Source organism: Bos mutus, chromosome 6, assembly GCF_027580195.1.
Source record: "Bos mutus isolate GX-2022 chromosome 6, NWIPB_WYAK_1.1, whole genome shotgun sequence".
Classification (NCBI taxonomy): Eukaryota; Metazoa; Chordata; class Mammalia; order Artiodactyla; family Bovidae; genus Bos; species Bos mutus.
The window spans coordinates 61,403,978-61,420,256 of record NC_091622.1 but is presented as its reverse complement, the minus strand read 5'-3'; the positions used below and the strand labels follow the sequence as shown (position 1 = coordinate 61,420,256).

Here is a 16,279-nt window from a genome sequence, read left to right as displayed (position 1 = left end):
CCCGTATAGGAGTTGCAGCATGCTGCCTTTGCAGTGGTTTCTCTGTTTTATGTGACAGTGGTAGTGCCCATTGTCCCCTTGGATAACTTGCCTTTTGTTACCTGCTTCAAGAAGTGGCTTGATTGCCCAGGAATAGCAGGCACCCCACGATACCCCAGTGACTCTTTCTCTAACAGTCCTCGTGGTAGACCAGTTAGATGGCTGCGGTAATGGCTTCTCTCCCAGGTGAGCCAGCACCTGTACCTTATGTTCATCAAGTCCTGAAAGACTGACGGTTTCTCCAGAGCCTTTTTTTTTTTTTAGACTTTACAATATTGTATTGGTTTTGCCAAATATCAAAATGAATCCGCCACAGGTATACATGTGTTCCCCATCCTGAACCCTCCTCCCTCCCCATACCATCCCTCTGGGTCGTCCCAGTGCACCAGCCCCAAGCATCCAGTATCGTGCATCGAACCTTCTCCAGAGCCTTTGATTAGGGAATTCCCAAGGGACTGTAACAGAATGTTTTCATTTCAGAAAAGACAGCCCATTACAACAAAAGCTGTTAAGTAGCATCCTGCTCAGTAAAAACAGGTGACATTTGAGGTGTTTGTTTAAAATCTGAGCTCTGCCATGCATATTGTCAGACTAATTAGCCCATGTGGAAATTATAGCAGGTATGTTTGGGGAACTACTGAGAGGTGGAAGAGGTTTGCATTGAAAAGAATGCATCATGAGACAGGCCATTGGCATAATTCTGTTCCAGCTTGTTCACAGTCCCCTTCACCAGGCATCACTGGTCATCTCCACCACTCACCTTCTCTAGGGTTATGAAGTAAGTTTACTTTGGGCTCAAGAAAGCTGAAAGCTCAGCAAAGGACCCAGCGTCACTTCTTGCTTCCTCTAAACCTGGCTAGAGCTGGGTCAAAGGAGGTCAGTGATTAAAAATAACTAGGCTGCTGTTTCAGTCACCAGTCTATACATGTGATATGGTTTATTTTCATTGTTCTGTGGTTGGATTTTAGGAACCAGTTCAGAAGTAAAGACAGTAATGAATTGTGACTGACCTTTATACTCAGCCAGTATTCAAGCCTTAAATTGTACAGAAACCTTTTCTATATTGTGAGCTGTGATTTTTAACTTCACCAGAATTCTGTGTTGTTCTCTATATCCTAAAATGGGTCTAGTCTCAAGTTTGAAGAAACTGTGCATCCAGCCTTTATTTCTGTGTTCCAGTTCTGTATGCAAGAACAAATGAAATTGGGGGTAAAATATAGAAAGGGTAGAAACATCCCAGGGTCTAAGAAGCCTCCAGGTGATGCTGATGATGCAGATCTGGGGACCACTTGTTGAGTACCCAGGTTCTGTACTACATCCAAAGATGTGTTTCTCTACCTAGTTAGAATTCTAAGTCAGTGTAGGACATTAAGGTAATTTACACTTGTATTAATCCAGTCCACTGTAACTTTCAGAATAAATACCAAATACTTATCAGATTGACAAAATTCAAATGACTGATAACAATTTGTGCTTGTCTAAGTTTATTGTCAGTGGGACTTTATATATTGCTAATGATGGTATAGATTGCAGTAGGAATGAATCTGGTTGTATCTGATAAAAGTACGAACATAAATACCCTAGAGACAGCGGTGCTCCTTTGGGAATCTTCTCCTATAGGATACAATCATGTAAATATATTTCAGTGTTGTTTGAGGTGGCAGAAAAAGCAGAAGTCAGAGTTTCCATTGAGAGGAGGATGGTTGAATACACTATGATATAGCTGTTATGTGAAAGAGTTGTTTCACAGCTGGTCTGAAATAGCTCTATGCTGATCTCAGGGACACCTGGAATTGTGATGCTGAAACTTGGCCAAGAGAAGGACAAGATGGACTAATTGGTGAATTATAAGGTGCTTTGTAGGGTTTGAAACTCCCTGGGGCACCCAAAACTTGCTTCTCTGCTGGGTTTAAGGATGTAGACGAGTGGTAGTTTAACTGAGTTGTAACTTACCTGGTTTAACCTGTAACATAATCTGACTTGTCTAATTGATGAGGGGGTATAAAAGATCCCCTGGAAACATCTTCCCAGGCTTCCCTGAAGTTAAGATTTATCCTCCATATCATGGAGTTTAAATCCATGTCCTCGGTGAATGAGGAAAAACCCTGGAGGGCTGTGCCTAGAAGCTTTTTGGGCTCCTGGTACTTGCCTGGGCTTTTAAGCTACCATTCCTTTTCCAGCTGTACCACATCCTCTAGTTTGATTAAAACTTTTCTTGAATGCACCCTGTGGAGTCTTGTGAGTCTGTTCAAATTATCTATCCATTTGTAACAGATGCAAAGATACAGGGATTATTTTTCAAAAAATAGACTGTCTCCATGCTTTGTCCTAAAAGTATATGTTAAGTGGAAAACCAGGTTGCAGAGAAATACATTTTCTGAAAAGAAAGAAAATAAACATGCATGTGTCTATGCTTGTCTAGAGGAAAGTATAAGGATGAATCAGTTAGCATTCCTTACCTTGAGAAAGTGGCATGAGATGAGGAGAGACATTCAGCTTTTCATTTTATATAACTCCTGTTGGCTTGGATAGTAATACATTGATTCTGTAGTTTGGTAGAAAACATTATTGGCTGAATATGTATTTAAAAGTTTCTTAGGCGTGTCAGTTTTTGTAGTAAGACATATTTTACAGTGTGACTCCAGTGATGAATAGAGAGGAAACACTTGGATGGAGAGGAGGAGAGAAGAGGCTAGGTGGATGTACTGTTCTGGTGGAGGCAGGCATTCCCTATGAGATGGTAGAACTGGCTGGTTTATAGAGGGAGGGTGCTGCAGAAGGGTCAGGTAGGGGGGTCGAGGATGTAGATGGGCTCGAATGTGCATGGAGAAACCATCCAAGCAAGGTTGAAGGGGATGAGTATTGGGGGGGGAATGGAGAACTGAAGCAGATTCAGATGGTTTTCCAGGTTTCCATGAAAGTGGCCACGCTTCTAACCTCCCTGGTGGAGCAGACTCCCTGGCATGGTCTGCTGAGTTTGGTGAGCCTGTTGTGACTCTTCCAGCCTGTAAGGGGAACCCAGTGGAGTGGTTCAGAGCTATTTTTGGATGTGAACTGACAAACCTCTTCCAAGTGGCACCATTTCAAGGGGGTTAGTTAAGTTCCAGAGCTGGAAAGGGTGGCGCAAAGCTGACATCAGAGGACGTTCCTGTCCCAAACACACAGGAGCATTAGTGCATCTACTGGTTGCATAACCATTTCCAGCTGCTCGCGATGGAATCATTTAGGAACTTCTGAAGCTGAGAAGGTTATTTTAAGCAAATGTTTAAATAGTTCATTGGCATCATTTTATGTAGCTGTTCGTTATTGAATTATAATTCATATACTGTAAAATTCATTATTTTCAAGTGTACACTTCAGTGTTTTTAATATATTCACAGCATTATGCATCCATCACCACTATCTGATTCCAGAGTATTTTCATCACCTCAAAAAGAAACCCCAGACATATAAACAGTCCCCATTGCCTCTTCCAAGAGCCTCTGACAACCACTAATCTACTTTCTATCCATATGGATTTCTCTATTCTGGACTTTTACATAAAGGGGACCATACAATATGTAGCCTTTTGTGTCTGGCTTATCTTCAGGAGTCATCCAGTTGTCACGTGTATCAGCACTCCATTCCTTTTATATGACTGAATAACATTCCGTTGTGTGGATATACCCCTCTTGTTTAACCATTCGTTGGTGGATGGGCATTTGGGTTGTTTGCACCTTCTCCTTATTGTGAACAATGATATGGTGAACAGTTGTGCACAAGTTCTTGTATGAATATGTTTTCAGTTCTTGGATGTACACTTAGGTGTGAAATTTCTGTATCTCATGATAGCTCTGTGCCTAATCTTTTCAGGAGATGCCAAAGTGTTTTCCTCTGCAGCTGTTTTTTAAACATTGTGTGTATATTTTTAACAGGAAATCTACTAGGGAGCAGGGTTGTATCTTTAGTAAATCTACTACTATGGCTTTATGTGACCCCAAACACATAAGAACATCAATGCATCCACTTTCCATCCAGTGAGTACTGACTGAGCACCTTTGTGTTGCATGGAAACACTGGGAATACAGCAGTGAATGGAAAGAGAACGTTCTTGAGTCCCAGATCTTGGAGTCTAGGGGAAGAAATTTTTTTTTTTCTCATAAGAGCATAAGCTTAAAAATAAGATTCACAATGAGGCATATGAGGACAATAAAACTGCCAAACATAATACAGCATTGTTGACAAACTGAAATTAATTTTCTTAGAAAGTATTGCTATGAAACAAACAGAAAAAAGTCCTACCAGAACTAATAAGTGAATTTAACAAAATTAATGGTGACAGGATCATTGTATGAAAGTTTAATGCATTTCTGTATACCACCAATGACTAATTGGAAAATGTGGTAAAAAAAAAAGACAACTTACAGTATAAGGAAACAAGTCATCAAATATCAAGAAGTAAATCTAATAAAAGACCCATGCACTGTAAAATACAAAAACATACTGGAGAAAATTTATGAAGACATAAATTAATAGAAAGGTATAGCTTGTCCGGGCTTGCAATGAATTGAAACACTTGAGCCCCAAATCAAATTCTTTAGAGGGTTTAGAGGTTTTGTTTTGTTTTCTTTTTCAGAATTGACAATTCAGTTTTAAAATTTACATGGAAATGCAAAGAACTCAAAATAGCCAAACAATATTGGAAAAGAACAATGTAGGAAGACTACCTAAATTCAGGACTTACTGTAGAGTTACAGTGATCAAGGCCTGGTATATATTGGTATGAAAAATGTGTAAATTGATCAGTGGCATAAATACAGAATCCAAAAATCAGTCTCCCGTAGTACCATGTCAATTTAATGGTGGAAATAAACTTTTTTAAACAGAATCTCAGATACACTGTTTGAAACTTCAATACAAAAATATTATGTGATTCATTGCATGTGACATGCAAAACTAACTTATGGTGAATAATTTATATTTGCCTCTGCGGATGGGAGGATGGATGGATGGTAAAGGCGTACAAGGAGTCTTTCTGGAGTTCTGTATCTCGTTCTAAGTAGTGGATTCACAGATGTTTACAGTTTTTTAAAACTCATTGAACAAAACACATAAGGTCTATATAGCTGGTTGTAAGTTATACCTCAGTGAAGGAGAGAAAAACCTCATATGTGTGAGCCAGGCAGGTCTCCTAAATAAGGAAAGTCGGCTGTATGTCCGGCAGTGGGAAACCACAAACAAGCATGGTGATGGAGTGGTGCGCCTCATCGAAAGTGGGGACCCCTGCTGTCCCAGCCACAGGTCACAGTGCAGGAATTGACCGGGCTTCTAGATGAGCCTGCAGTCTTCATTTTCATGTCAAGCCTCTTAATTTTAAAAATACTGGATGCTGGTTTTTAAACAGTGGGGTATTGCAGTGGGAAAATGTTTACTTATATAAGATGGGATTAGAAGAAAATAAATGACAACAGTGCTATTGAACAGGATTCTTTTTCTAATTTAAATCTATGCAGATTGTAGCCCCTCATTCAGGGATGTACATTTGAACAGCACTCTTCCAGCCCTCCTTGTTGACTTAATATTGTAGCCACTGTGATTGCCGGCAAAATGCTCTCATTTGTTTATTCTTTGTAACAACTGATTTTGAGGAAGATATTGCTTGACACCGATGGAGATGGCATCTAAACCCAGGACTTTTTTACTCTTAAGAAATGTGCTCTGAACCCCTTGTACTCTAGGGGCAGTTTTACTGGTGGAATAGTACTAAATCACTTCAGTCGTGTCCAGGTCTTTGCGACCCTGTGAACTGTAGCCCGCCAGTCTTCTCTGTCCGTGGGATTCTCCAGGCAAGAATACTGGAGTGGGTTTCCATTCCCACCTCCAGGGCATCTACCTGACCCAGGGATCAAACCTGTGTCCCTTATGTCTCCTGCATTGGCAGAAGGGTTCTTTACCACTAGCGCCACCAGTGTGGGTGAACTCTGCAGGCATTAGAGTCTTGTGTTTAGGGCGTAGGGATCAGTTTTAGATGCTGGGCTCAGATCCTTCACCCCCAGCTGTAAACACTGAAACTTAAACTTATTCATATAGTTACTGGAAATTCTTTAGTGTTAGCTCTTCATCTTGGAATTATTTAAATTAATCAAGTTGGTTAACCAAAATTCACTGTAAGATAGATACTCCTCATAGTTACTGGAAATTCTTTAGTGTTAGCTCTTCATCTTGGAATTATTAATCAAGTTGGTTAACCAAAATTCACTGTAAGATAGATACTCCTCATAGTTACTGGAAATTCTTTAGTGTTAGCTCTTCATCTTGGAATTATTTAAATTAATGAAGTTGATTCACCAGAATTCACTGTAAGATACTCCTCCTTGCACTTACTCATCCGTTTCACACTGGAGTGTCTTACATGCCAGGAATGCTGCGAACTGCTAGAGATAAATGAATAAGACATAGTCCCTGGGTTCAGGAAATTTTGAAACACTAAAAGATTATATTTAGATTAGAATATTTTATATGATAGCACTGGTTTTCAGATCTGTGAGTATGTAATTAATGTTAGGTTTGCTATTGCACATTTTAGAGATTATCATTGTGATTTACTTAAGAAGGTTCAGCCTTCATCGCTTCTAACATCAAAAGAAACTGAATCTAATGTTTTCGTGTCTTTAAGTTATTCATCTTGCAAATATTTACCCAGCAGCTACTTAGCACCAGGACTGTACTGTTTCCAGAGAATATTGTATTAAACAAAGCAAATGTTAGCTTTGCCCTCATGGAATTTACTGTAAGGATAATTTGTTGACTGACCTTGACTTACTCTTTTTCTTAACTCCATGCTGTGCTATCTACTTCACTTTATTCTCTTTTCTGTTTTATCTGTTATTGTCTATGGGTATATTCAGTATTATGCCACAGATGCATTGTAGGAATAAAGGAAAAGTAAACCGAGTTAACTTTACTGTTGCAAACCAGTAAAACTCTGAGAAATTTCAACCCCTCAATCATAATTTAATTGTAGCCCTCTTCTTTTGTTTCTTCTCAGTAAACCAAATATACAAATATTTGCTATTTTCCATTATTTTAAAGCTAAAAGTACAGATTTTTTTTAAATCTACTGGTTTATGTATTAAATTTTTACTACCTAGTTTGAAATCCATTCCTTCTATCTTACAATGAAAAAAGAGATCTCATTCCTAGTGGCATGTGGGATGCTTACAAATAAACTTGTAAATCTTTTTTTGTTTGTTTGTTTTTTTAGCATTGCTACTGTTCTGGCTTCTGAAATGTTTTAAGCTTGTCACTCCCTTTTTCAAACATTTTTGTGGCTTTCTCCTCCAGCCAAGCCCTGTAATTCTTCGTGTGCTAAAGAAAGCCCTTGGCGAAAGAGTACCTTGTTAGTAATATTTTACTGTGAGATATAAAATGTACATTGGTTGTTTCTTTGTATAATTTTATGTATCTTTGCTGTCACAATTAGTTTTTAAACCTGTAAAAATTGTTACCAGTTCATTTGTTTGAAGCTATTCATTTAAAAATGATCATTTCGTCAGAGGTAGGCTTTTGATGAGTAATAAAAACATTCTTAAAACTATCACCTTTTCTCTTTCCAGTTTTGAGAAATGGTGCTTGGGAAATTGTGCACTGGGAAAAGGTATGCACTGGTTTTTATTTTGTTACAGGAGGAGACATGCATAGAGGTGTACTCTAGCAGATGTAATTTTTGTGTATGATATAAGCAAATGTCAAGGATTCCACTGATGTGAAAGCTGTTTAGTAAGTAATGTAAATACACATGGAATCTTCTTCACTTAGTCATTTCCGGTTAATAATTCTGCAATATATTAGAAAGACTACTATCTTAAAGTTATATTTAGAACTTTTTGTTTCTTTCATAGTATATTTTGAGTACTGTTTTCATAGATTTCATTTAACCATGGACTGTTTTGTGTTGTAATTTTTTTGCTTTACTCATCTACTGTCCAAGTAAAACAAAAATTAGATTCTGATAGTTCACATTTGTGTATCTTACTTCAAATTCATTTATTGTGGCTAATCACATTAACATATTACTAATTCATTTTTTTTTAAAGTCTTGCTAACTAAATATCATCTTCTAACTAGCTGGAAATCAGTTCCATAACATCAAGAAGTTAATTTGCTCATAGGACCTCTAACACGACAGTTAATGAGTTGAGTCACAGTTTAGCAAGTGTTATCCAAATGTTCGTATGCTTTTCAGACCCCAGTTTCAAAAGGTAAGCTATGACTGTTAGTTCTCCTTTAGTTCTGGAAGACCATTTAACCTCCAGTCATCCGCAAGGGAATAACCTTCCTAACTTTGTAAGAGACTTTTCAGAACAAGGCCACTCCACCCAGGGAGCTTGTGTTCTGATATTGCGAGGACAACAGGTGTGTAAGTACCCTGAGTTTATTTGCGCCCCAGCCTTTCCCAGTTAAAGGCCATGCCCTTGATTCTGCCTGTGACACTCACAGTCACCTGTGTCCTCCCGGGTAACAGGAAGCCCTCTGAACTCACTGCATTTCAATTTTAAGTCAGTGGCCGGAATAAAGATTGACATCTCCTTTTCTGGATATTTGAAAAGTCATTACTCTCCCTGTCTTTGGCTTTTGACATGAAAGTAACAAAGAGGAAAATACTTTGTTCTTTCCTTATTTCTGTGGCAGTTGCCTCTTTTTCAGAGGCACAAGATAGAAAAAACAAAAAAGCTCAATTTACTGTTTCAAAAGAAGTTTCCTTTATGCTCTTGTATAGTACTTATGAATGTAAACACTAGAGAGAAGGCAAGTAGGATGTAGTCAAGTATGATAATTGATTCTTAATATAAATATATTTTATTTACTAGGATTGTCAGGGTAATTAACATAAATGCATATCCAAAGAAATTGATAACAATTTCTTCTTACCTCGAGTGCTTGCTTAGAAAATAAATTAGTTGTAAAGTCAGGAGATAACCATCCACTACCTCACCCTAAAATTAATTTTAATTCATTTCAATGTTTTATTTTCCTATTGGACAGTCATTATTCCAAGACTGAGTAGATTATTTTAACTTTTCCAATTTTTCATGGACAGAAAATTAATTTACCAGCCCATGATTAATAGCATTCTCAGTTGTCTTGCAGTTCAGTGCCACACCTTCCCTTGATATCCCACTTTGAGAAACAGAGGGGTAGAATTTAACATGTTGCAAAAAGTCATCCAGCCAAAATGTTACTGATGTTACTTAATAGCTGGAAGTAGGCACTTAGCTAATTAGAGTTAATAAAAGTTGGCTCAGTGATGAATTCAAGATAAATATTCAGAAATTGACATGACTTTTTTTTAGCAATAACAATTTAGAAAAATACAATGAAAAAAGACATCTCATTCCTAGTAGCATGTGGGATGCTTACAAATAAACTTGAAATATATATATGACTGCTGTAAAGAAAACCTTGAAACTTTAAGTGTTAAAGTTTCACATAAATAGGCAAATGTGTCATATTCCTAGAAAAACAAAGCCCCATTTCTTCAAAAGTAATGATATATCATAACCTCAGGGAAATTATCATTCCTTTTTCCTCAAGAGTTTACTAAATTATTCACTGTAACTTCAAAAACAAATAGTTGAGAAAACAGAAGACTATTTTGGAAAATTAACAGTGTGCAAGGATTAAATGTAAATAAAATGAAAAGTTATTAAAATAGTGTGGATCTGTTGCACATATATACTTTGATGAATAGCATAAAACCAAAAAAAAGAATGCCTTGAACTAAAGCCTATTTAATATTTAATAAAAGGGGGGGAAAATCACCCATAAAAGGATTATTTAATAAATCATGTCGGGACCACAGATTAGCAGTTTCAAGAATAGTACGATTTATGTCTAAATCATAGCCTAGGCTAAAATAAATTTCAATTGACTAGAAGAAAATGTTAAAATATTATTTTTGCAAAACATAGAATGAAAAATCTTAATATTTGGAGAAGAACAAGATCAACATCTCAAGGATTTATGGAATTTGATTACATAAAATTTGAATCTAGTATGCAACACACAAATAAACAGAGAAATTATGGAAATATTTGCACCAAATATGACAAAAGATTGAAATTGTTGTTATCTAGATAGGAAATAAAAGTTGGCAAAAGCTAACAAGAAATATATAATAAGCAACCAGACTCAGTATAATATTCAACCTAATAATACAAGTTGCAAATTTAAACAATATTGAGGTCTCATTTGCTATCAAGGAGAAATTTTTATATTTCAGAATTTGTATGAAGTCTTTTATTCACATAATATTGTAGATTTAGCAATTTAGGTCTTCATATTGACAACCATGAAAAAGGAAAAAGAACATTTCTGAGAATTTATCCCAAGAAAATATTATCATTTAACATTATTTATAATAGCAAAAAGTTAACAATATATGGATATCCAGAAATAGTGAAAGCATTTTATAAATAAATTATGACATTGTATACTCTGGTATATTTTGTGACAAGTAAAAGCTGTAATTTCAAATATTGTGGCAACACACAGAAAAATTTTATAGCATCGCTCAGCAAATACTTACTGAATATATCTGCTAAGCAGTAGGCTCACAATAGAGTCACTGTGTCATAGAAGAATCAGAGGCAAAAGGAATGGGATGGTGTACACCAAGATGCTGGTGACGTAGAAATGATTTATTGAACACTAAAGGAACTGATGTGAAAACAGGCTGGCTGTTGTGTTAGCCAGATTGGAAGGCAAGTGTTTTCTTTAGCTTATGTGATACTTTGTGCAATTAAAAATAAAATCAATAAAGCAAAACCAAGAGTCTGATCCATTTGCCAGCGTAATATGATAAACTTTAATGCAAATGGGCTTTAAGTTCAGGGTTCTTTTTTTCTTGGCCTTTCTGAGTGTGTGGCTACTGCGGTTGCTTTTTAATGTTTCTCAGAGGACCTACAAATTTGCAGTGTCCACCTTGTCATTCATAGATGGGCAGATTTCAGCTCTCAAACACTCGCAGTTTATCCCTCCAGCTTTTGTTTGGAAGCCTTTTCTTTGTTGCACAAGGTTAAATTGCCAGCATCTGGTTTTCTAAGAAAATATTACAGTCACAAAGCCCTGAAAAAGGCGTTGCATCCCCACTCTTGAAAGTCAACAGCTGTCTTCTTTACTCTTACCACAGAGATCAGTTCTTAAAGTTAAGATGCAGTTGAGACTGTTCACATGTTTTTGAAATAGTAGCAGGCAGAAAAATTAAGTGAAGAATCTTAGAATCAACATATTTTTCAGGCTTTAAAGAAAAGCATGAAGTAGTGGGCCATATGCCCCTGCAAAATCACTCTATACAGCTGCTTTCATGCCTGAAGTTTCCACCATGAAATCTAGGTCTTTGGATTAAGAATTCATATCTTCAGAAATTCCTTAGTAAAAATATAAATATGCTGGAGCCTGCAATTGAACATATCAGATCTTCAGTCAGTCTATTATAGTCTGATAACCTTTTTCATAATCCTCAATTATAATCTCTAATGTTAATCGCATGAGAAGGCTCAAGGTAGTGGCCAGAAGCCCTAAGTACTTTTTTAAACTTAAGTATTTGGGGACTAAAAGTGCTTTGTCATGATAACTTTCATTAGAACAACGTGGTCAAAGAATTTTTGGCGTCTTGACTTTCTGTTCTGTCTATTCCTATGCACATACCAGCCTGAAAACAGAAATGAATGGCACATTAGGAAAGAGGTGTTTGAGAAAGTGAGCTAAAACCTAGGCATCAGAAGGAAGGAGTAAGTCCCTTCACAGTGCAGTGAGAACCTTAGCATTCACTGAGCCCTTGGTCTTCCTAAACCCTTTGGGGTACCCATGTGAGACCATGTAAGATGCTGATACTTTCTTTTAGTTTTCAGTTTACTAACTATAAGCCTTTCATTGGTCTTATGATGAATGAAGATTTTGGAAAATAGTGCAATTTGTTAGTGTCTAACAGACTTACAAAAATTCCTAACCCTGTAGTATAGGCAAATGTGATTCTGACTTTATAAAGAATACAGTCTGATTGAAAAGCAAGTGTTAACACACAGGAGATAATTAAGCAGCAGTTAAATGGTTACCTGTGTAGAATTCTCTCCTGGTGCTCTGGCTGCAGAGATCTTTGCTCTGTTTATCTTGCTTTTAGTGAGTGCTATCAGAGTACTCTCACATTACTTTAAGGGCCAGTATATACCTATACATGCTATTTTTTGTTTTCCCATTTTCCCCATTTTTTTAAGGAAGGGGATGTTTGATTCCAAGGTCCCTGACAGTTTGTCAATCTCAGATAGTCCAGATTTCATTTGAAACAAATCTCTTTGGAATCAAGGTATTTAGAGTTTCCCTACCTGGATAACCAGCATACCTACCGTAGATGAGAAGGTCTCCTCCAGCCTTCCCTAACTTGTCTCCCCCACGGTATATACTAGACAGTGGGCTGTCTCTTATTGTGATTCCCACTGAGGACATCAGGCTCTTCCCCACACCACCACCTCCCCCTGGCCTGTGCAGAAAAGTGTTATTTTGGGATTCAAGGAAAAGTAGAGAGGGGAGAGAACAAAAAGGCTTTAACACCACCCCCCACAAGAAAAAGGGCTTTTCTTCACTTGATTAAATAGTAAAACTTTTAGGTTTTCTTGGCTGCTAAGAGTGAGGTCTAATTTCGTGGCCATCAGTGTAATTTGCTCAACTTGGCCAGCACACCAATTGCCACTTAGTTGGAGTTACTCTGTTTGCCAAAAGCTCTGTGACAAACCTATCCTTTAAATTACTTTTAAGTTTCTGGACACAGTATATCTTTGACTTGTCTTCAGATGGTGCTCACACTAATGCTAACAGGTAGTAAAATAAGAAAGAGACTTAAACTGGTTTTTCTTTTTTAATTTAAAATGCAGTGATCATTTCATTATATTTGCTTATGCAAAATCAGACTTTGCAGACAGCTCAATGTGGATTTGAGTCTAAGCTCTTCCTCTATGATCCTGGGAAATAACTGAAAATCTAAAACTCTTTGTTTCCCTCTCTAAATTATGGATTTTAACCAAGATCATCTGAGGAGTAGTGATATATACATACATAGTTTTTCCAGTTGTATTGAGATTCCCTTAAACAGGGTAATGATTTCATTTGGAAAATTCCTCCTTTTTATTTTTATGTCATAGGGAGAGAATCATGAGAAGATGAGATGTCAATTAAGTGACCAGAGTGGATGAAATTTATTTTTATTAAGCTATGTTACTTAGGTGATACAATACAGATTCTGTATTTGTTTTTTCTTTTTAAAGGATTGCGCCATCCTTGGCCTCACTTCTAGATAATTTTATGCCATTTTGTGAAGTGGTTCTTGTTTGCCAATAAGCATTTTTTACTGTATTCTCTGCTTAAATACAAATGGGTTGTGTATTTGTAACTATTTTCAATGCAGATAATTAACCAATTCCCAGTTTTCTTTCAGGTAAATGTTGGAGATATAGTTATAATAAAAGGCAAAGAGTATATACCTGCTGACACTGTACTTCTCTCATCAAGGTAGAGATACCTACTGATGCTCAAACAGTGTAGAGGATGGTTTCTCTACCCTGCATTGACCTTGTGATTTCTCCAAGGAAATAAGGAATAAACGAAGAATTTTAAGCCTCTCCAATGATTTTGAACTAAACGTTAAAAAGATTGATTGGACTTAGGGAACTCTTTCATGTTTGCCATATAGAATAAGTGATAGGTACTATGCTTTAAAATTCAGAAATTAAAATTACAGTTAAGAGTCAACTCTCCCTCTGAATGTGTTCAGATCTGTTTGTATAGACTACTGACTCCTGTAAGATTTCCTATCACTTATTTTATATAATACATGGATTGGGTACTGTTGATTTATCTTGCAATCTTTGTTCATGATAAATTCCTTTATGATGCATTCATGTATCCCTCCAAAGTTTCTTGATCTTTATGGTGCATTGGTACAAGAAAATGGATAAATGACTTCTTTTTTGTCATCATGTCTTTTGAAATATTATACTCTTCCAACAAAAATTAAAGCACTTTTTTCTTTCTTTTAAGTTCTTTCTTACTGAATTTAGATAATTTTTGTTTTGCTCGTATTTAAGATAGTCATAAATTGGTCATATGGCACTGTTACCCTTTAAAGAATGTGACTTTCAAATGGCTTTAGGCTTAAAAACTGTAAAGCTAGTCCTAATATAAATTAAGAAAAATGTTTTTACTATTTTAGAGGTTGTTTATCATCATTTCCTTGGACAGTTTTATTTGTAAAATCCACATATAAATATGGACAGTGTCCTTTTTTCAAAATCTGTTTAATCAGGTCATTATTTAAACTGATTGAATTTATGACAAATTAGGGAAACTTAATTGAGCAATAAGAGTTTTCTAGATATTTATAGAAGTAAGTCTACAGGTAGTTGAAGTAACTATAGTAATTTTTTTGTATTTTATAGCTGGGAGCTTTTGGTGCCAATTACCTATTGGTGTCCCCCCCCAAAAAAGATTAAAATTAATAGCTTTTAAAACCAACCTGTATGCTTTTAGTTACCTTTGCTTCTAGCTTTATCAGGGCAAGTTTCTAAAACTGAAGGATGCTGGTAATGGTCCCTGGAGAATGGGTCAACAGTACACTTAATGTCACTGTCAGGTCCTAGAGAGCTTTGCTTAGAAAGCAAATCCCAGGGTTCTTATCTTGGCGTGGTGATTTTGAACCAGAATTACTGTCTCAAACCTTGACTTCACATCTTTCAAAGTGAGGAAGATGGATTAAATGATCAGACTCTTAATACTCCCTGATTCTGCTTTCAGTTTAAGCTGATAGTCTTTTAAGAATGGCTAACCAGCAGAATGATATGCACTTGGTGGTACTAAGTAAAAGTTTGGTGGATGTAATGAATGATGGACCATCTGAATGTCACACAACAAAGTTCAAAAGGATAGTGAAGCATTCCAGCACTTTAGGAAACTTCTGATATTTTCCTGATTAAACTTATTATAGAGACATAACTTATCATAGAAATCATCATATGCTGAAACATTAAGTACAATTTTCATTTTTATATGCTCAGAAATATGAAGATAATTGACTATGCTACCTCGAATTTATATTTAATTCTAAGTTGAAAGTTCTTAAAATATTTTTCATCTGTCTCTATCTAATCCAAACTCCTAATAAGCTATATGTTTGTGTTTCTTAAACTTGAGGACATTTTTACAGGATTTCTTTTCTCAGCACTAAAAGCATTTATTGGTGGCTGTCAATATTGGTAGATCAAAATGGTTTCTGTATCTTAATATACATCTACTATGTATATTAACTTCCTTCAGATGATTAATCTTAAAAAGATTATCTGATTCACTGCTTTTTGATATTGAATTTTGTGCTATTAAATATTTCTACCTAGTGACAAAATACCACCTTTCTGGGGGTTTTATTGCTTTTTAAATTTTTTTTTCTCAAACTATTTTTGCATTACTTGGCTCTTGTGAACCTACATTAGCCTCAATAAGTAGGTAGAAGCTTTTGCCACTATTAACAGAAAGATGATTTTGACTTTGTCTTGTTTTCAGTCATTTCATTTTACCCACTGACTGGGTCAGGATTGGAATACCTAACTCCCAATCTAGCATCTCATTATACTACCCTGTCCCCTATCAAAATAAGGACATGGTGGTTTTCAACAGCAAGTGAGCACCATTTAGCAAAAAGCAAAACAAGAGTTTATAATATTCTAATTTCTAAATTTTTAATTTATTAATACTAATAGTATTAGTACATCTTCTTAGAGGCAGTTTGAAATTAAACTATGAACATGGTTGAAAGTTACTGTGTTTCACTGATTTTCATTTTGAAATGAAGGAACTGAAATTTTATCATATAACAAAAACACATATATGGGTTCACAAAGTATAAAATACAGTAAAATAAACCAAACTATTAATCCAAATTCAGACAGACTCTTGCCATATCAATTTCATACCTTCTCTGAAAAATTTCTCCTAGATTCAAAGACTTGTTCTCCCAAACTGTTGATTACCAAAACTTTATTAATAAATAATTCAAAAGTCTACAACTATAAATTCCCAGATCCATGCCTTTGTAGCTTTACATTAAATATATTAAGCTGTCTATGCAATTAACCTTTAAAATGTTTTGGATTCAGAATATTTTAAGGAATATTTTTTTAGTATGTGTGTAGGGGGAGAGATAGTACAGTATACTTTG

The 16,279-nt window shown here is 35.9% G+C and overlaps 1 protein-coding gene across 6 annotated transcripts in view; it reads left to right on the top strand.

The window, feature by feature from the left end:
- Nucleotides 1–16,279, top strand: part of ATP8A1 (ATPase phospholipid transporting 8A1) — a 236,490-nt gene that overhangs the window by 48,273 nt on the left and 171,938 nt on the right. For 3 of the 6 annotated variants that reach the window (XM_070372338.1, XM_005908123.3, XM_070372340.1), the window contains one exon: nucleotides 7,635–7,675. In XM_070372338.1, coding sequence (XP_070228439.1) covers nucleotides 7,635–7,675 — 41 coding nt within the window. Of the gene's footprint in view, nucleotides 1–7,634; nucleotides 7,676–13,507; nucleotides 13,582–16,279 lie in introns of those variants that run through there. The other 3 variants (XM_005908124.3, XM_070372337.1, XM_070372341.1) reach the window with 2 other exon arrangements.